Raw genomic sequence first — 21,846 nt, 5'->3', positions numbered from 1 at the left:
AGACTGTCTCATCTTGCACTTGTATTACATATTCTTAAGAGTACTGATGAGATGTCACCCCAGCAGCTGTTATGTGTGCTGAAAGGTATGATTGAAAAGTATTTCAAGCATATTGTTGTTGTTCTTATTAGCTCCTGCCCCTGACAACCTCAAAAGCAGAGCAGGCTAACTCTAGAAAATGCTTGTAAGCATAAAAGGATGGGAAAAGCACTTTAAATGAAGGTGGAAATCACTAATTTAAATGTGAAATATGTTAGACCCCTTTTTGATACATCTTTGGGAAGGACCAAACCTGGGATATTGAAGGCAAATGCACAGTGAGCCTGCATTCACTGGAATTTAGACAAATGAGGGGGAATCTCATTGAAACTTACCGAATATTGAAGGCTTAGATAGAGTGGATGTGCAGAGCATATTTCCATTGGTGGGAAGGTCTAGGACCAGAGGGCACTGCCTTAGAACAGAAGGACGTCCCTTTAGAACAGAGATGAAGATGAATTTCTTTACTCAGAGGGTGGTGAATCTGTGGAATGCATTGCCACGGATGATTGTGGAAGCTAACTCATTGGATATATTTAAAGAGGAGGTTGGTAGGTTCTTGATTAATAAGGGCATCAAAGGTTATGGGGAGAAGGCAGGAGAATGGTTGAGAGGGAAAATAAATCAGACATGATCGAATAATGGAGCATACTCAATGGGCCAAGTGGCCTGATACTGCTCCTGTAACAAATGGTAAAATGTGGGCACTGGAATCAGCCCCACAAGCAGACAGGATTACTGTAACATTTGACTAAATAAAGCAGTGATCAAAATGGAGGTACAGATTGTGATGGTTGGCCACTCAGACAGAGCACCAGTGCTGTCAAAAGGAGTCAAGATAGATCAGAGAGATGTTTCACTTTTTGATCCCTCTCCTTCAAAATCATAATGGCTTATTTCAAAGCAACATAGGTCAAACCAGGTTGGTCACCTTCCTGCCACTGTGGTTGTAATTGGTATGAGCAGACGGGAATATCAGAGCAGAGAAATTGTGCTTTCAGCAGGTTGAAGTATTGGAGGCGAACTCAACATGTTCTTCACCAGCCACTGGATATTCAGTTCAACAGCAGAATCAACAGTGAATCAACCTTCTCAATCAGCCATCTCTACATCTGCAAAACACCCCATTGGAATTTGTGGCCTAACATAAAGAACCATGGAGGCATTAAGCATTTAGTAATTATTACAGCACCGTAATAATTTCACCAATCAGATGTATCCATGGAGCGAGTAAACATTGAAGAAAGACTAATGCATCCAACTCATTCCTGTCTACTTCATCAGGGGCTTTCAGGCAGTGGTCTCTTAATCTCTTCTCCATAGCTTTCATCGGTATATCTGAAGCTGGTTGAGGGGAGACAAACTGTGTAGAAAGCCAAAATGTAAAATGGATTTGTAATTTTGAGCCTTGTGACAGATAAAAGTTTATCCACAGCCTTGTTGTGTTGCTCCCTTCTTATCTAATTATTGAATTACATTGTGGTTAGTTTCATACAGGAACCAGCAATATCATTGGGACTCCTTCGTTAATATTGTGCTAATTTAAAAGCTACTGTAACACACATTCTATGTGTATCGAGTATCAGGATGTGCTGAGAACCTATTGTAAGAGAATATCTGTGTCTGTGAAATATGTTGCCAACTGATAAAGTGAGTACTGGTCTTAAAGCCAGGCTTGTTCTGGAAAATATGACATGACAAAGAATGTTTCTCATGATACCAGCTAGTCTTCTGAACTGGATTTCAATCGTCCAAAGGAGTGGGAAGACATTTTTTGAGTCATCATTTCCTGAGTTTTTCTTTGTTTCCTTTTGCGTCCAATGGGAGGTTCAGTGTCTCGGGGGAAAGAATGAGATGGTAAGTGTTTTGTATCATGTTGAATACTCCAATGATGAGCAGAATGATTTCTTCTCATGGGGGACTCTCCATCACGTGTTAAAATTAAAGCCAGGTTATTCAGGAGTGATGTCAGGAAGTAAATTAATATTGTATGTATTCTCAAATCTCTTTATCATCTCCCTCACAATGACGCTGTTTGCAGGTAACATAGCTGTGGACTTGTATAGGCAATATGCATTGTGTGTTTATCAAAAGGTGGTATGGCAGTGGTAGAAAATGATGCCCGTCGCATCATTTGACGATAGCCATGTCTGGACTTCAGTGGCCTGGCTATCAGGAGACATGGACTGCTGACCCAGAAGGCCTGACAGTAATCAGGAAACCCCTCGCTTCTCCAATTAATGGGCAACAAGTTTCAATTAAAAGTTTGTTAACATAATTAAGATGATCAATTTACTTTGAACTTTGAGCATACGAGCCCCAAAGTTGCTAAACTATATAGATAAATAGAGCTGCATTGTGATGTAGTATCTCAGCATAGATTGTATATCCCTGCAGTGGTGCTGGGCTGAGCAGGAGTAAAATCGGCCCATCAGAAAGCTAATGGCATAGGGAGCACGACTGGATTCATTTCATGCTCCATAGATTAGTAATACTAGGTGAGCTGTAACATTGAATGTATGCCCATTCCTCATTGGTTAAATGCTATGCCTAGAGAATTCATATAAAATTACTCCCAAAGAATCAAAGAAAATCTTTTGGCCCATTGTTTTTGTGTTATCTAACCTAATTCTCTCGTTCCCCCCCCCCCCCAAATCATAGTCTCTGTTTTCTTTCTATTCAGCCTTTATACAGTTCTCTTTTCCAAAGTTACTACTGAATCTGCTTCCACTGTTCCAACAGCATGTTCCGGATCTCAGCTTGCTCTGTAAAAGAATGCCCTCATAACACTTAGGTTCTTTTGCAATTTATCTTAAACTTCTGTTTTATGGTGTCACTTGAAACAGTTTCTAGTTATTTACTCCATCACAATGAGGGGTAATCTTGGTTTCAGATGCATGAAGTGGATTAGCTTTGTCAAAGCTAAATAATACTTTCCAAATAGAGCATGTCTACCAGCAGATTGGGCAAGGTTTGGAGGCAATGGATTGTGATGAAAAGATGAGAAAAAAGAGTGAAAGACACTTTTGGAGGTGAGTTGGAATGATGGATTCCTTTTCCAAAGGAATTTGAGGTGTTCAACTGCTTGTGAAATCCAGAGGTATTTTTTTTCCCAGAGTTTTCACTCTCCGGAATTTTTCACAATTTGTTCACTGTGTTAAGAAACAATTAAGTCTATATTGGCATGTTCAAGAATGAAAACCAAAGTAGGTAAATGTTAGTAAAAATTATTAAATGTGGAGGTTTTATTTAAAATTTCCTGATTTTGAAATCTCAACACTCTGTATTAAGGTTCAGATTATGGACAAGAATAGATCAATATTATAATGGTTAAATTCCTGATTATGTATCCAGGGAAGCTGACAAAAAATTCCAGTTTGGGAATTGAAATTCAGTTGAGGATAAATTGGGGATAAAACCATCAGTAAAAGTAATGGGTTAGAAACTCATCTGGTCAACTAGTGACCCTTGGACATAAGTATGATTCCAGTTCCACATCACAATGATGGATCCCGCTGACCCCTGAAGTGCCCCAAGTGGACACCTATGTGTATTAGCAGCTGGTAGAGCTGCTGCTTCACAGTGTCAGTGATCCAGTTCAGCTCCAACTTCCAGTGCTAAGTGGGTGTTCCAGTTGCCTTCCACGTCCCCAAGATGTGTGTGATGGTAATTAAATTGACACTTTAAATTGCCTATAGTGTTTGGGAAAGTTGATGGAAATTTAGGGAGAACAGATAACAGGAAAATTAATGTGAGCCAGCAAGGACTCGATAAGCTGAATGGTGTCCTGTGTTGTAAGGAAAGCTAGAAAGATCGTTTGGATATTAACAGACTTGTCAGCTGCATCTCCTCAACTATCTCACCTCAACAACCACTGGTCTCCCCATGGAGAGTTAACTTTTAAAAATTCAGTGAAGCTTGATAATTTACTAATTGAAACCAAATCCAAAATAAATGTTGATCTCTGTCCTGATGGCCAGTGTTTTTTTTCTGGTGGTGTAGAATTTTGGAATGCAAAACACAGCTGACTCTGTGAGGAGCCAATTACAATTCTGGCAAAAAGAAAAAATCCAGTTTAGTTTTCTTGCTTTCTAAACTATCTCTAAGAAGAGAGAGTGGTGAGAATCAATCCCAACCATTATCTATAGGAGCAGGTGCAAAGAAATGCTGTGAGCACTTGGTTCTCCAGTGCCAATCAGATGAAGGAAAGTTAACTGGGAGACTGTATGGAGAATAAATCACGAGTGTGGTTTCATTGAGTTAGATAATCTGTTCCTGTACTGTAACCTCCACATAATTCTGCATGTTCCTTTGCTCCAGTCCAAATTAATAATTACCCATCACTAAGTAGAGCACACATTCCTTAGATTCTCATTGTCATTTTTTAAGATTACACCTAAAAGCTACCTAGTTGGCCAAGCTTTTTGTCATCTGGGCTAATGTCTCCTTTCGCTTTTTTTTCTTGGGAGATTTTACAACATTAAGTGTATTATATAAATGCAAGGTATTATTTGTTGAGGCAAATGACCAAATTAAATAGTAATGAGTTGTAAGAAAAGCTTAGAATCTAAAGTGCAGAAACAGGCTACTTGGCCCAATATGCTTATTCTGTGATTATGTTCCTCATGAATCACCTCTCACTCAATTTAATGTAACTCTATTATCCTACCAACTTATTTTTTGCACCTTTCTGCTTATCTAGTTTGTATATAGAAGTATCAATGCTATCTGCCTCCCAGTTGTAGGGAGTTCCATATTCTCAGCATCTCCCTGGTTGGATTTATCGCTGACTACATATTGCTAATGGCTCTGAGGGCATTTCAGCCATATTGTATGGGATTGAAGTCATTTGTCATTAAACTAGATATGCTGAAGCTCAAGAATATTTTTATGGATAGCTGTGGTTATTCACCTGCTTTTCAACTTTCACTATTATTTTTCCAATAAAAGTCAACAATTTTTATAGTGTCCATAATATTTTTTATAGTTCTAGAGTTATAAGGTAGGACCACAGTCTTTTCCCTAGTGGCTGACTGGCAGGTTACCTTTCATCTCAATGCAGGAGAATAATACAAAAGTCATCACAGCTTTGCTACGACTAGCACTTCAATATCAGCGTTATTTGACTGAACTAATGTGGGCAATGAAAAAGTCAAACCATGATCTTCTGCTTATCCATTTTGGTATAATCCCCAGCTTGGCCTTGAAAGGACCGAGGTGGCTTGGTGGTGAAACCTATTGAGAGGAATGGGTACAAATAGCTGAAATAGAAGTGCATCTTTGATCCAATAGGGAAGGCCAAAATTGGTTTTCTTTTCCTGATTGCCACATTCTAATATTTTAAATCATTTTCTTAACAGTGCCCATTCCTGGTGTCTGAAGCTTGAATTTCAGTGATGTTCTTCCAACCATGGTGAATGGCAGCAAGCAGAGATCTTTTTCCCACCCATTAATAGCAGCATCCCAACTGCAGAGAAGGAGGTACTGAAAAATTGTGGTGTTTTAAATTTCCTGTCTCTTTTGACATCAGCCATTACTTTCTGCCTTATCTGCTTTATTGTGTGTACAATACAACTCTGATATTAGTCTTCTCCAGATAGCCATGAAATACCGAAAGACCATGGAAATTGATAAGCGAAAAGACATCAATTCCCCCACCTCCTGACACGAAAAAGAAAAGGAACAAAACTCTCAGACCCCAAAATCCCCCACACCCTTCCCCACAGAAAAAAATCAGCGACAATGGCATCAAATCCCCCACCCATCTCCTGCAGGAAAAAAACATTGTCAATAACAATCCCCGACCCCCTCCTCTCACTTGCAGAAAAAAAAGTGACAATAACAATCCCCAACCCCCTCGCTCTGAGAAAAGAACAGTGACAGCAACATCAAAATCCCCAACCCCCCTCTTACACACAAAAATAACAGATCACTCACCCGCCAATTGGCCACAAGAAAGAAAACACAGAAAAACTGAAGGAAACTAATCTAAAGTACAGTTCAATAATCGTATAGATCTCAGAATATCAGAAACATCTTTTCGTCTGCATAGGAAGAGAGAAGCCACATGAACTCAGTCCTCCCATAAAGTGTGACTGCTGACCCGGGATCGAACGGGTCCATTGGGAGCCATCACTGAACCCCTCCTGATTCACCACGATGCTTCAGTCTTCCTCGCTGTTTCGAGATCAAGTCATTCACGACCCAGCGGCTCGACTCTGGTCTTTTCCGCAGGTCAGCTGGTGTTCTTGGTCCTTTTCAGCACCCCCCACCCCTGGATCTCTAATCTCCATGAGGCAGCTCTCCAGACAGAGCAGAGCGCTGGATCCTTTGATCGAGTTCCAAACTATACGTCGCAGGCTGCATCAGTTTCTGTAACACAAACAAGACAAAAAGAACAAGCAGAAGACATTGAAGAAGTGAAATAATTGGAGAGATTTGCTATCTGGAAGATGTCTCCCAAGTAATCGCTGTTCACTGGTGCGATCTTGTTGATGGTAGTACATTCAGTACTATCCAGTTTTTCAGTGTTTTAGCACAGTGTACAGTTGACACTTGGGTGATTTCATTTTAAATATTTGTTTTCTTTAGTTTTACTATTAGATTTGCTTACCTTGTCGTTTTGATTAAAAAAAAGGGAGTTAACAAATGCCCATCTGCTTCCCAATTAATTAGATAATAAGGTAGAGCTGGATAACTGAAAATATTGTCAACTACCTCTGACATGAGAATGTGAATTTGTAGATTCTGCAAAAGCACGGTATAAATGCCCACTGATTACAGTGTCAGTGGCATGGCTGCTTTGATAATGCAAGTTAATATTTAAAGAAATAAATTAATTAAGTAAATCTATTGAAGTAAGAGGAAATGGCAGGACAAGTGAAACATTTAAAAAGATGTAGACACAGGAAATCTGACATAAAAACAGAAATACATTTAAAAAAAGGTCAGGAAGCATCTATGGAAAGAGAATGTTTAAGGTCCAAGACCCTTTGTCAGAGCATCTGGCAAGGCAGATGTTGAGTTCCAGACACAGTTTGTGGGAACTGATGGAAGCTATTGAAATCGATGGCAGTCACTTCTACCACAAGTGACTGCAGCTCAAGGAATTTTGGAGTTTATCAGCTGAAGTCTGAGATACAGACACTATGGGACATCAGGGAAGGGGAAGATTACCTGGACACTTTCTAACAGGAAGCAGTCACACCCCTATTGTAGAATTGATCAGCAAGGACATTATGACCATAAGAGCTGATCCAAAAAATAGTTTTGATGGAGCTTCAACCTTACACTGATCCAACAGGCATGATTTACTAGCAGACAGCAAAGTGGCTAGGAAGATGAAAGAAGAAACTACAGGAAGGATTGCCAAACTGGGTATTGTGTCATTGGGGAAAGTGGTAAAACAATGGAATTTAGAGGTCTATTGTAATGTGCTATGCATTTATTATAGACAAATTAATGGTACACACAGAACCAAATAGGTACAATCTTGTTGCCCCCCTCACAGAGACAGTAATACTGACCTAGGTAGGGAAGTAAGATTCCTGGCTGCTTACTTTCCAGAAATGATGGGCAAAATGCAGAGCCGAGGGGGTTAAACCTCAGAATAACACACAGGATAAAAGCAATAGAGAGAAATGAATCTAAAAGATAAATCAGTTTGGATGAAGCTAAGAAAAGGCAGGAGGCAGAACAATTGGAGGGAGTTATTTAAGAAGTCCTTAAAGTTTAAGGCTTAAACAGATGTGAGAATGTAAGGCAGTATAAACCATGAAATTAGAGCACATATAATAAAATCATTACATTAATCATGGGAATTAAAATCTACATATAGAATGGGAAACCAAATTAGCAATAATAATGTGGAGGATGTATTCATAGATGTATTCACCACTGTTGTAGGCCAAATCAAAGATGGTGATGAATCAGTATATAGGAGCAAGATTGAATATCTGGCTGAGTAGTGCCAGTTCAACAACCTCTTACTCAATGTCAGCAAGACCAAGGAGTTGATTATTCACTTCAGGAGAAGGAAACCAGAAGTCCATGAGCCAGTTCTCATTGGGGAATCAGAGGTGGAGAGGATCAGCAACTTTAAATTCCTCAGTGTTATTATTTTGGAGAACCTGTTCTGAACCCCGTACTTAAGTACAATTATGAAGAAAGCACTGCAATGCCTCTACTTCCTTAGAAGTTTGTGGAGATTCAGCATGACATCTAAAACTTTGACAAACTTCCATAGATGTGTCGTGGAGAGTGGTTGCATCACAGCCTAATATGGAAACACCAATGCCCTTGAATTGAAAATCCTACAAAAAGTAGTGGATACAGCCCAGTCGATCATAGATAAAGCCCTCCCCAAAATTCAGCACATCAACATGAAATGCTATCGCAGGAAAGCAGCATCCATCATCAGGGTTCCTCACCACCCAGGACACGGTCTCTTCTCATTGCTGTCATCAGGAAGAAGACACAGGAGCCTCAGGAATCACACCACCAGGTTCAGAAACAGTTACCACCCTTCAACCATCAGGCTTTTGAACCAATGGGGATAAGGTTCAAGGTTCAAAGTATGTTTATTATCAAAGTAGGTGTGCAGTATACAACTCTGAGATTTGTCTTCTCCAGACGGCCTCAAAACAAAGAAAACCATGGAAGCCTTTCAAAAGAAAAGCATCAACACCCCTCCCCTCCCCCCCAGCACAAAAACCTCATCTCATGTTCTCAATGCTTATTGCTTATTTATTCATTATTATTACTGTATTTCTTATTTTTCTATTTGCACAGTTTGATGTTTTCTGGTTGAACACCCTGTTTGGGTGGTCTTTCATTGGTCTGTTATGATTATCATTCTCTTTGTTCAGTGCGCCCACAAGAGAAAGAATCTCAGGGTTGTATATGATGACGTGTGTACTTCCATAATAAATTTACTTTGAACTTTGGGGGGCACATGAGATGATTTTCCAGATGAGTAGGTGGAAAAGCAAACTAAAAGCTATTTTGGATCTAATATTATGCAATAATGAAGGGTTAATTAATAATCTTATTCAGGGGCTTATAGGGATGAGCAAGTGTTACAGGGTCATTTGTAAATTGGGAGGTGGTGACCAAAGGGATGCTTTAGGAATCATTGATGGAACCGCAGCTGTCCATGATCTATTTTGATGATCTGGATGAGAAAGCCAGCTGTAATATGACCAGGTTTGCTGCTGATATAAAGCTGGGTAGAAAGTTTTGAGGAGGATACAGAGAGGCTCCAAGGGACTATGTACAGGATAAGTGAATGGGTGAGGAATGGTAAATGAAATATAATTTGGAAAAGAAATGAAGTTATCTATTTGAATGGAAAAAATACTATTTTTAATGGTGAGGGATTGAAAGGTGTTGGTATTCAGAGGGTTCTTGATGTCCTTGTAGAGAACCACTGAAACTTGCTCTTTATTGCAAGCCAGTGTATTGTTTTCAGTACAAGATTAAAGACATATTTTAGCTATTATAAATAATACTCTACTGAGAATTTTGCGGATCAATCTGGTCTCTTAACCTAAGGAAAAATATAGTTGCAGTGAAGGCAGTGTAGTAAAGTTTAACCAATTTGATTCGCAGGGTGTGAGGGGTTGTGCTATTTGTAGAGATTAAAAAGAACCTGTCTTTCAAATGAAAGGCATTTGAGTTGAATATTTAAATCGGCTTTTTTAATTCAAAGGGCAATCACTTACAGTCTGAGAAAGCTCCATTGCCAGTTTACATCCTGCATATTTTCACATGCAGGAATGTAAACATTTGTTGCAAAGTGTTGGATAAGGAGTTTGCCAGGTTTCAGGGGAGAATTTCTAGGCTCCTTTTTGAGTAGGGTTTGCTGTGATCTGCCTGTACACCAAAATGGCTCAACATAAACCGAGTGAACTATGTAACCTGCAAGACAACAGTTTCAAAAATGTAGCATTTCCTCAGTCCTGCACTAAAGTGGAGGCTTCATAAACAAAATGCTGCTATTCTTTTCTCTCAGTCCCTCTGTCTCCACCACATCTGTTCTCAGGATGAGGCTTTCCATTCCAGAAAATCAGATATCCTTTTTTTTAAAGAACAGGTTTCCCTTCTACTACCATCAATACTTACCCCATCCACATCTGCCTTCTCCCTATCTTTCTGTCATCATAACAGGGATAGGGTTCCCCTTGTGTAGAATGAAAGGATTAATATATAAGACGTTCAGGGCCTGTGCTCACTGGGGTTTAGAAGAATGAAGGGGGGGGGGGGATTTCATTGAAACCTACCAAATATTAAGAAGCGTGGACAGTCATGGAGCGGATGTTTCCAGTGGTGGAGAGTCTAAGACCAGAGGGTGCAGCCTCAAAATAGAAGGGTGTCCCTTTAGAACAGTGATGAGGAGAAATTTCTTTCACCAGAGCATGGTGAATCATTGCCACCTACAGCTGTGGAGGACAGCTCACTGGATATATTTAAAGTGGTGGCTGATAGGTTCCTGATTAGTATGAGCATCAAAGGTCATGGAGAGAAGCAGAAGAATGGAGTTGATCTGGTGGTGGTGGTGGTGGGGGGGGTATAATTCAGCTATGATTGAATGGCAGAACAGACTAAATGGGCTGAATGACCTCATTCTGCTTCTATTTCTTATGGTCCTTACCTACCGTCCCATGAGCCACTGTACACAGCACAGCATTCTCTGTAACTTCTGCAATCTCCAACAGGGTCCTACCATCAAGCACATCTTTATCTTTTTCTCTTTCTCCCCTTCCTGGCTTTCAAAGGATCTTTATGTGACTCCCTTGTCCACTAATCCCTCCCCACTAATCTCCTTCCTGATACTTATCCCTGCAACAGGACAAATGCTACATCTGCCTCTATACCTTCTCCCTCACCTCCATTCAGGACCCTAAACTGCCCTTCCAGGTGAGGCAACATCTCACTTACAGGTCTATCGGTGTCATCTTGTATCCTGTGCTCCCAGCGCAGCCTCCTCTACATTGGTGATACCTGTTGCAGATCGGGGGACCACTTCATTGAGCATCTTTGCTCTTTCTGCCACATTAGATAAGATCTCCGGTGGTTTCCCATTTCAGTATTCTGACATGTCTTTTTCTGGCCTCCTGCACTGACAAGGCCAAACTCAGGTTGGAGGAACAAGACTTCATATTCCATCTGATTAGGCTCTAACTTGATGGCATGATCACCAATTTCCCTAACTTCTGGTAATCACTCTGCCCTCCTCCCTTCTGTTTTCTTCCCTTCCCCATTCTGGTTACCCTCTCTCTCCTTCCCTTCTCCTCACCTGCCCATCACCTTCCTTTGGTTTTGTTTCGAGATGCACCCCACTGCACCAGCTTCCGGGGTTTAGACGCTCTAACTCTCTGGAGTATGGACAGCTGGTGTGGCCCTTTTAAGGGTTTACAGCCATCCCACTAATTGGCAATCACGTTTTGGTGCCAAGAATTCAGTATTTAAAGAGGATCTGGACAGAGCCTCAGTGGTTACTTGTAAGCTTGACTAGAGATATAGTCTAGCATTTAGTTTTGTGTTCAGTTCTCGTTCCATACCTTGTCTTGATCCGTGCCTCAGATACTCCAGCACTTAGGTCCTAACCATCCTTCATCAAGGATTTTCATCACAGGTTTAATTTCTCCTCTTTTTTCCACTGTTCATTGTCTTCTCCTACTAGATTCTTTCTTCTTCAGCCCTTTACTTCTTCCACCCATCACCTCCCAGCTTCTCACTTCATTCCCTTCCCCCAGCCACCCACCTTCTCCTTCATCTGGCTCGCCTATTACCTCCATGCTCACTCCTCCCCCAGCTTCTTACTCTGGCTTCTGCCCCCTTCCTTTCAAGTCCTGAAAGAGCAGGAGTTCCCAACCTTTCTGTATGCTATGGATCAAAACCATTAAGCAAGGTGGCATGGACCCCAATTTGGGAACCTCTGTGATGGAGTCCCAGCCCAAAACATCAACTGCTTATTTTGCTCCATAAATGCTGCCTGACCTGCTAAATTCCACCAGCACTCTGTGTGTGTTCCTCAAGATTTACAGCATCTGCATAATCTTGTGTGTTTATCAATTAAGCCCACCAGCCCTTTCATTCTTCCATACCTATCTGTTTGTACTGCCCACTGGATTTGTGTGTTCTATTTTCCACATGTGATCTTGCCCCACCTGCTGCATCATCACTTGGGTTCTACGAGCTTAAATCCTTGCTCTAGGTTTCCAGCATCCGCAGAACCTCTTGTGTTTCTGAAGAGGTGCCTTGCATCAAAGCTCATGATAGCTCTATCCTTTCATTTACTAACATTTACTCTGTAATCAGTTGCTTGATTTTCATGGGAAAGCTGTTCTTAGCATTGATGGATAAATTCCCAATAAAATGGCCAAATCTGCCCAGGATTACACAGGCACAAGGGGGCAAAATGAAGCCATTTGGTCCAACTTATCTACCTCCGCCGGTTTGTTGGTAATAGTAATTGGTGACTAATGGGAATTAAAGGGGATGGAGATTTTAATCTGTCCCAGGTGCTCAAAAATACACTGTTCATGCTCAGAATCTAGGCCACACCCTAAACCTCACATCTGTTGTAGCAACCTCAATTAAATAATCAATTTACTGATAGCAGAAAAGCATTGATATTTTGTTACATTAGGCATAATGAATAGCTTCCTATTTTTTTAGTATCTGCATATGGGGCCACAGTGCATTGTCTCATCTAAAAGATGGCACTCCAGCAGTTCTGCACAGGGAGTGCCTGCTTGGATAAAGTGTTCCTATCACAGAAAGGGACTGGAATCTTCTGACTCAGAGGGAAGACTGACACAAAGTACCCATTGATTCCTTTAATAAGAGGTTGATTGAGGTTATGTTGGGATGTTGTTGAGTGTTTACCTCTGAGGATACAGATGTTACTGTCAGGAAAACATGATGAACAGAATTTTAGAAACAAAAGCTGCTGTAAACATAGGAAGAGCAAGTTCTCCAGAGACTCACAAGGCAGAATAACATTTGTCTGTATTTCCCTGGCAGACTTAAGTTTCTGCACTATAACATCTTATGAAGTTATATTGCACTAAATTAGCTTCTCATTCATATTTGTTGGGTTTGTCCAATATAAATTGCCTCAGTTCAAAAATCATAAAGTTTAATTTTCAATTTGTGTAAACTGAATAAAACGTGGTAAAATGTGGGAAACCCTGACAAAATGTTCTGGCTATCTTGCAACAGAAGATGTAGGTCTTCATGGAACTTAAATGAGGTGACTTATTTAACATCCTCATCTGATTTCGCTAGATTACAGTTTAGTATTGTGAGGATGAAGTGTAATGGACTGCAGACTCATTTCATATTTCTTCACACTATTGCACTGCCAGGATCAGAATCCGGTTTAATATCACCGTCATATGTCATAAAAATTTGTTGTCTTTGTGGCAGCAGTACAATGCAATACGTGATAATATAGGGAAAAGAACTGAATTATGGTAAGTGTAAAGTGAACTCCCATGCTTCGGAGAATTTTACCCAACAATGGTGAGACCTGATTGAGAGCGGTGGCTGAATATTCATTCAGAGAGGGCATCAGCTCCTTCTGATATCCCCATGTGCACTCTCTTGAAACTTTCGCAGTTCTGTGGCTTTGCTGGCTATGGTTGGCCCCAATCAGAGGTGACTCCTTTCAGACTGAAGCCAATACTGAACCATCAACGAATGTAAGTGGTCTTTGCCTTTTTACCTTAGTGCTGTCTGTGGGAGTTTGCTGCACATAAATCCCATGCTTTGCTTCCTACATTACAACAGTGACCACAAAAGTCATTCCTCGGCCATCAGGAGATGAGAAAATAATACCATGTATCTCTGGCATGGGCTTGATGGGCTGAAAGGCCTTGGTTGTTTCATTCTTTAGTCCTGTATCATTCTAAAATACTTATCTTTACTCTGAAGAGATTAATTCTTTGCCTTGGTACTTCAAGTAACATTCACCAGCCGCACATCTTGAATTCTTGCAATACAGTATTACATTAATTTATTATCACTTCGTTGAGAAAGTAGTTCGTGGTGTTCTAGCACCAACCTTGACATAGCTCATCTGTGTAAACATTGGCATTTTACTTTTACATTTCTTTTAGAATAAAGAGAGAAAATACTAGAAATATTGAACAGGTTAAGCACCTGGCTTGGCTTTTCTGATTTTTTGAATGATTTTTATTTCATTTCATATTCTCAACATTTACAGTATTTTGCCTCTACATTAACTGCATTTCCTGATAACCTCATTTTTTTATCGTCCTATTTCATTCATATTGTGTGGTACTGCTGTGGCATGTAATCAGCCTGTTGTTAGTGACTGTACCTATAAAGGTTAATTACAGGGCAAAACATTATAGCTGAATATCAGAATCAGAAGGCAACCAGATGAATCCACTTACCAACAAAAATCCCTGGATCAAAAGCTGGAAGCCTTGAATATTTCTTTAACTTGTCTAGTTTGGAGACACAAAAGTGGTCTAACTTCTGGGAGCCATGCCATTTGAGACATGTGGGTCATAATTCTTCAAATCTTCCTGCAGTGTGGTTTTGACAAATACCAATATATTCCCTACAAAATCCTTTACAGGTTTCCCAAACCTGCTTGGACATAATGCTGAATGTTTCATCTCAACCACCTCATAGATTTCTATCATTGTTCACCTGATGCACCCATCCTCTCAGTGTCTGTGTTCCTTTAACCAACTGGAAATCATGCAGATTCACAATCATCTGATTGGATGACTGTATAGTCTGTCGCTATTATTTTATTTGTTTATTTAGAGATACTGTGTGGAACAAGCCTTTCCAGCCCAACAACCCAGCAACACTATTTAACACTAATCTAATCATGGGACAATTTACAGTGGCCAATTAATGTACTAAATGGTACATCTTTGAACTGTAGGTGGAAATCAGAACACCCGGAGGAAACCTATGCGGTCACAAGGAGAACATACAAACTCCTTATAGATGGTGCCTGAATTGAACTCCAAACTCCAATGCTCTGAACTGTAAAAGCATCACGTTAACCTCTAGGTTTCCATGGCACCCCAAAGCAGTGGCCCATACAGGGATCGAACCTGCAACCCTGGTGTTGTTATCACCACGCTCTAACCAACTGAGCTTTAATAGCTCTTCAATGAAAATACCGTACTTCTCATAATACCTCTACTAGTTTGCCTATCAGTGCACTTAGAGATTAATTCTTGGAGGCAGTGTCACAGGGGCATCTCTGTAACGTTTGTCAGTCATCATTATTCTCTGGATTCAGACTATGGCTTTGCGCAGTACCCGCAGCACATATTAATTACAAAAATCTGTCATAAATTATGAGCAGTAATAGAGATTATTGTAGAAATCCTTAAAATCATTTTATGGAAGGAAATGTGATTTGGTCTATTTATCACTCCAGATCTACAGAATGGTTGACCTACTAGAGAAGGTCATTTTCTTCTTTTTAAAGGTGTTAAAACAGCAATATATTTCAATATAATCTGTTTTCAAAAGTTTCATGCAGTCCTCCATCTTCTGTTGTAAGTTACCCAAAAATATTGTTTAGGTTTTCCTGCATTAGGCCACATTTCAATCAGTTTCAGTGCATGCAATTGTATTGATCCATTGTGGGTTGCACAGATGCTAACATTTATCTTTGTAGCTATGATCTAGACAGCTAGCTCCTGTCATTTTCCACCAGGACCATTGCTGTACTTAATCCATATTAGCTGAAGGAAAAGTAGATGGTATTCTCTTTTTCTACATGAAGCTTGTTGTCCTAACACAGCTGGGAGCAGCAAACTATGGAGATAGAGTTGAAAACATAAATAGCAACAAAACTTTGCTCCCAGATGAGCTCAATAACTTTTGTGCTCACTTTGACTGACAGAACATGGAGACGCCTTCATGAACACCCACAGTTCCTGAAGGCTCTGTGATCTCAGTCTGTGAGGCTGATATGAGAGCACCCTTCAGGAGGGTGAATCCATGGAAAGCATCAGGCCCAGACAGTGTACCTGGAGAAATAAAGAAGACCTGTCTAGGTAACTGGCTGGAATGTTTATGTACATCTTCTATCTTTCATTTCAACTGTCTGAAGTACCCACTGGCTTCAAGCAGGCATCGATCATACAGTGCCCAAGAAGAACTTTAGTGCCTCAATGACTATTGTCCAATTGTGCTTACATCCACTGTGACAAAGTGCTTCAAAATGTTGATCATGAAACATCAGCTCCTGCCAGAGGAGTGACCTGGATCCACTCCAATTTGCCTACTGTCATAGAAGATCAACAACCGATGCCATTTCACTGGCTCTTCGCTCAGTTCAGGAACACCTCAAATTCCATATGCCTTCACTGACTACAGCTCAGCATTCAACATTTATCATCCCCACAAAACCTATCACTAAACTCCAAGAACTGGGCCTTGGTACATCCTTGTGCAACTGGATCCTCGATTTCCTCACTTGCGGACTCCAGTTAGTACAGATTGGCAACAGCATCTCCTACGCCCTCGCCATCATCACAGGTGCGCCACAGAGCTGTGTGCTTAACCCCCTGCTCCACTCACTTTATACTTATGGTTATGTGGCTGCAACCCCAATGCCATATTTAACTTTGATGACAACACCGCTGTTGTTGGTCAAGTTATAGGTGGTATTGAATAGGCAGCTAGAAGGGAAATTGAAATCATGGCTGAGTGGTGCCACAACAACAACCTCTCACTCAACATCAGCGAAGCAAAAGAGCTGATTATCAACTACAGCAAGAAGAACCCGGAGGTCCATGAGCCAGTCCTCATTAGGGGAACGGAGGTGGAGAGGGTCAGTAGATTTAAATTTCTTGGCATTAACTTATCAGAGGATCCGTCCAGAGACCAGCACGTAAGCATCATCACAAATAAGGCATAACAGTGCTTCCACTTTCTTTGAAGTTTGCGTAGATTTGGCATAACAACCAACTTCTATAGATGCACAATGGAGAGCATCGTAATTGGTTGTATCATGGCCTGATATAAAAGCACCAATGCCAAGGAATGGAAAAGACGACAGAGAGCCTAGTCCATCACAGGGAAAGCCCTCCCCACTACTGTGTGTATTTACATTGAGCACTGCCATGAGAAAGCTACATCCATCATCAGAGACCTCCACCATCTAAGCCATGCCCTCTTTCTGCTACTACCATCGGGCAAGAGGTACAGGAGCCATGGGTCCCATGCCGCCAGGTTATTACCCTTCAACCATCAGGCTCCTGAGCTGGATAACTTCATTCACCACTACTCTGAACTGATTCTATGACCTATAGACTGAATTTCAGGGACTCTTCACAACTCATGTTCTCAGTATTATTTTTACATGCACAGTTTATTTTGCACTTTTGGTTATGTGTAGTCTTTGTTTATGTATAGTTTTTCGTAAAATTCTGTTGTATTTCTTTTTTCCTGTAAACGCCTGCAAGCAAATGAATCTTGATGTTGTATATATGTATGTAGTATACATACGAAACATTGATAATACATTTACTTCGAACTTTGAACTTTGAGATCAGCAGCAACTAAGGATGATCTTTATGCTGGGAAACTGAAAGTGGACACACACTGAATCCTTATAGGCAACGTAGTGCAGACATGTATGAACATAATATTAACATTGCAGGAAATCACATTTGTCAGTGAGAACTGCCATCTGAACCTTTGCCTGCTTATTACAGAAGTCTAACTTCAAGAGTGAGTCTCTAAATTCTGGGTGGGCAAGATCTTGGGAGATGAACTCTTCTGTACCTCTACCTACAGAATGTCCCTGTGTCTGCCTTGAGATGCCTCAGATGTTTATAGTTCGTTTCCATCTGACCCAGCAAAAGATATATTATGTGTAAACAAAACCCCTTTGGAAGGCAGTTGTAAGTATAGGAAACTCATCAAAGGTGCAAGAAGGGTCAGTTTTTAAGTGTGAGCGGCCATACAGGGTACACAGTGGGGCTGCAAAGTGCCATGGAGCAGCCTGGCAAAGAAAGTTATTTGAGTGTTGATCCTTTATAATCATAGAGCACAGAGAAAGGGCTTTTAGGCCAACTCATCAATGCCATCCAAAGTGCCTATCTGAGCTAATGCCATTTTCCTGCATGTGGCCCATATCCCTCTAAGCCATTCCCATCCATGTACCTGTTTAAATGCCTTTTAATTTTTTCTTAACGTCTCTTAACCATAGTAATTATTACCACCTTTACTGTTTCATCTGGCAGCTTATTCCATAGGCCCACTACTATCTATTTAAAAGACTTGCCACTGAAATCCCCTTTAAATCTTTCTCCTTCTCCTCTCACCTTAAATCTGTGCCCTCACACCCTACTGTAAGGAGAAGACTGTGACCACCTATCTTTGCCTGTCGTGATTTTATATTCCTCTATAAGGTCATTCCTCAGCTTCTTAAGCTCCAGGGGAAACAACCCCAGGCTATCCACTCTGTCTTTATAACACAAGCTACCCAGTCAATGCATGATCCTTGTGAAACTTTTCTGTACCCTCTCCAGTTTAATCACATCCTTCCTATAGCTAGGCAACCAGAATTACACACAATTCTACTTCAAAACACACTCTTCATCACCCTGTCTATTTGTGTTGCCACTTTCAGGGGACTATGTACTTGTAGTCTAAGGTCCTTCTGTTCTCCAACACTCTACAGGGTCCTGCCATTTGCTGTGTACATCCTGCCCTGGATTAACTTCCCAAAGTGTATCTCTTTGTCAAAGTTAAATTCTATCTGGCATTCCTTTGCCCACTTTCCAAATTGATCTAGATCCTATTTTAATCTTAGAAAACCTTTTTCAGTGTGCATAGTTTTGGGGAAACAGGATTAGCAAACAACAACCATCATTTTTCAGATACAAATCATGCTGGGGACAAATACTGAATGTTGCATTTCTGTTTACATTATTTTCAGGAGTTCTGCACCTTCTAGGGATTTTCTCTTTGGAGCAAAGGAGGATGAGAAGTATATAAGATGATAAAAGGGATAGATTAGACAGCTAGCTCCTTTTTACCAGGGTGGCAGTGGCGAATGCGAAAGGATGTGCTTTTAAGGTTGTTGGAGGACAGTTGACTGGAGATGTCTGAAGTACATTTTCTTTACACAGAAACTGGTCAGTGCATGGAACGCACTATCAGAAGTGGTGGTAGAGACAGATACATTAGAGGTGTTTAAGGGTCTTAGATGGACACATGGTTGAAAGAAAAATGGAGAGCTATGTGGAAGAGATGGGTTCAATTGATCTTCCAGTAGGTTTAACAGTTGGCACAATATAGTGGGCCAAAGGGTCTGAAGTGTACTGTGCAGTAGTGTTCAGTGTTCTGTTCTGGGGTTGAAGTTCCACCTGGTGCTAAGGAATGGGAACAATATTATTCCAGTATGGGTTATCCTACTTCCAACTGCTTAGCACATAAATTATTTTCGGCTCAGTGAGAAAGAATCAAAATGACTAACTCTGAACTGGCACATTTCAAAAATAGTTGGGGATCACCAATCAAATGTTGTCAGTAAATGCTCAGAATTTGTGAGTGAATATTGAAACAAAAAAAAAGTTCTCTTTTAGCTCTCTTAAGTTGTAACTCCTGCTTGAAAACTTGCTAAGATGTTTTGTTCCTTTGGAGATGGTCTTGTGCCCAAAGGGAGAAAGAATGGACTAGCTTGCTTTGTGTAAGTGTGTATATGTGGTATCAGAAATTATCTGGCAAGTGTGGATTGGGACAGGCTGTTTTCTGTCAAATGTGTACTTGGTAAGTGGGAGGCCTTCAAAAATGAAATTTCGAGAGTACAAAGCTTGTATGTGCCTGTCAAAATAAAAGGTAAAGATAACAAGTGTCGGGAATCTCGATTTTCAAGAGATATTGAGGGCCTGGTTAAGAGCAAAAAGGAGATGCATAGCAGATATAGGCAGATAGGAACAAATGAGGTGCTGATGGAGTATAAGAAATGCAAGAGAACACTTAAGAAAGAAATCAGGAAAGCTAGAAGAACCTATGCAGTTACTCTAGCAGATAAGGTGAAGGAGAATCCTAAGAGATTCTACAGATATGTTAAGAACAAAAGGAATGCAAGGGACAAAACTGGTCCTCTGGAACACCAGAATGGTAATCCACGTGTGGAGCCAAAAAAGATGAGGAAGATCTTAAGTGGATTCTTTGCATCTGTATTTACTCAGGAGACAGACACAGTCTGTCGAAGTGAAACAAAGTGACATGAACTTCAGATTGCAGAGCAGGAGCTGTTTGCTGCCCTGAGGCAAACCAGTGTGGATAAATCCCCAGGGCCTGACAATGTGTCCCCTCAGACCCTACAGGAAACAAGTGCAGAAGTTGCTGGGGCCTTAGCAGAGATATTTATATCATCCTTGGAGACAGGGGAAATACCAAAGGATTGGAGGATAGCCAATGTTGTTCCACTGTTTAAAAAAGGCTCTAAACATAAACCAGGAAATTATAGGCCAGTGACTCTGACACTAGTTGTGGGAAAGTCATTGGATAGACATGGGCTGATTAAGGATAGTCTGCATGGCTTTGTGGATATCGGTCATGTCTAACCAATCTTACAGAGTTTTTCGAGGAAGTTACCAGGAAAGTGGGCAAAGGCAAGGCAGTGGATGTTGTCTTCATGGACTTTAGTAAGGCCTTTGACAAGGTCCTGCATGGGAGGCTGGTCAAGAAGGTTCAGTCTCTCAGCTTTCAGCATGAGGTAGTAAATTGGATTGGACATTGGCTTTATGGCAGAAGCCAGAGAGTGGCAGCAGAGGGTTGCCTTTCGCAGTGGTGTGCTGCAGGGATCAGTGCTCAGTCTTTTGTTGCTTGTCATCTATATCAATGATCTGGATGATAATGTAGTTAACTGGATCAGCAAATTGGCAGATGAAACCAAGGTGAGGAGATTAGTGGACAGTGAGGAAGGGTGTTATGGCTTGCAGAGGGATCTGCATCAGCTGGAAAAATGGGCTGAAAATGGCAGATGGAATTTAATGCAGACAAGAACATGGCTTTGCACTTCAGTAGGACTAACCAAGGTAGATCTTGCACAGTGAACAGTAGAGCACCGAGGAGTGTGTTAGAACAGAGGAATCCAGGAATATAGGTACATAATTCATTGAAAGTGGCATCACGGATAGATAGATAGGGTCATAAAGAAAGCTTTTGGCATATTGGCCTTCATAAATCAATGTATTGAGTACAGGAGATGGGATGTTATGTTGAAGTTGTATAAGACATTGGTGAAGTGTAATTTGAGTACCGTGTGCTGTTTTGATCACCTACCTACAGGAAAGATGTAAACAAGGTTGAAAGAGTGCAGAGAAAATTTACAAGGATGTTGCTGGGTCTGGAGGACCTGAGTTATAAGGAAAGATTGAATAGGTTGGGAATGTATTCTTTACAGCATAGAAGGTTGAGAGATTTTAGAGAGGTATACAAAATTATGAGGGGTATAGATAGGGTAAATGCAAGCAGGCATTTTCTACTGAGGTTGGGTGGGACTACAACCAGACATCATGGGTTAAGGGTGAAAGGTAAGAAGTTTAAGGGGAACATGAGGGGAAACTTCTCTACTCAGAGGGTCGTAAGAGTGTGGAATGAGCTGCCAGCACAAGTGGTGCTTGCAAGCTTGATTTCACCATTTAAGAGAAGTTTGAATAGGTACATGGATAGTATGGGTATGAAGGGTTATGGTCCCTGTGCAGGTTGATGGGTGTAGGTGGTTTAAATAATTTCAGCATCGACTACAAAGAGAGATAGTCTTAGAGAAGTAGA

General features: G+C 40.8%; 1 protein-coding gene across 1 annotated transcript in view; it reads left to right on the top strand.

The window, feature by feature from the left end:
* The first annotated feature begins 5,399 nt into the window (after positions 1–5,399).
* Positions 5,400–21,846, top strand: part of LOC134337650 (vesicle-associated membrane protein 3-like) — a 36,636-nt gene continuing 20,189 nt past the window's right edge. The window contains exon 1 of the mRNA XM_063032839.1: positions 5,400–5,520. Within this exon, the coding sequence (XP_062888909.1) occupies positions 5,450–5,520 (71 nt within the window). The 5' untranslated portion in view covers positions 5,400–5,449. The remainder of the gene's footprint in view (positions 5,521–21,846) is intronic.

The sequence above is a fragment of the Mobula hypostoma genome, chromosome 25 (genome assembly GCF_963921235.1).
Source record: "Mobula hypostoma chromosome 25, sMobHyp1.1, whole genome shotgun sequence".
Lineage (NCBI taxonomy): Eukaryota > Metazoa > Chordata > Chondrichthyes > Myliobatiformes > Myliobatidae > Mobula > Mobula hypostoma.
Note: the sequence above shows the minus strand (reverse complement) of the source record. Positions and strands in the feature narration are given on the sequence as shown.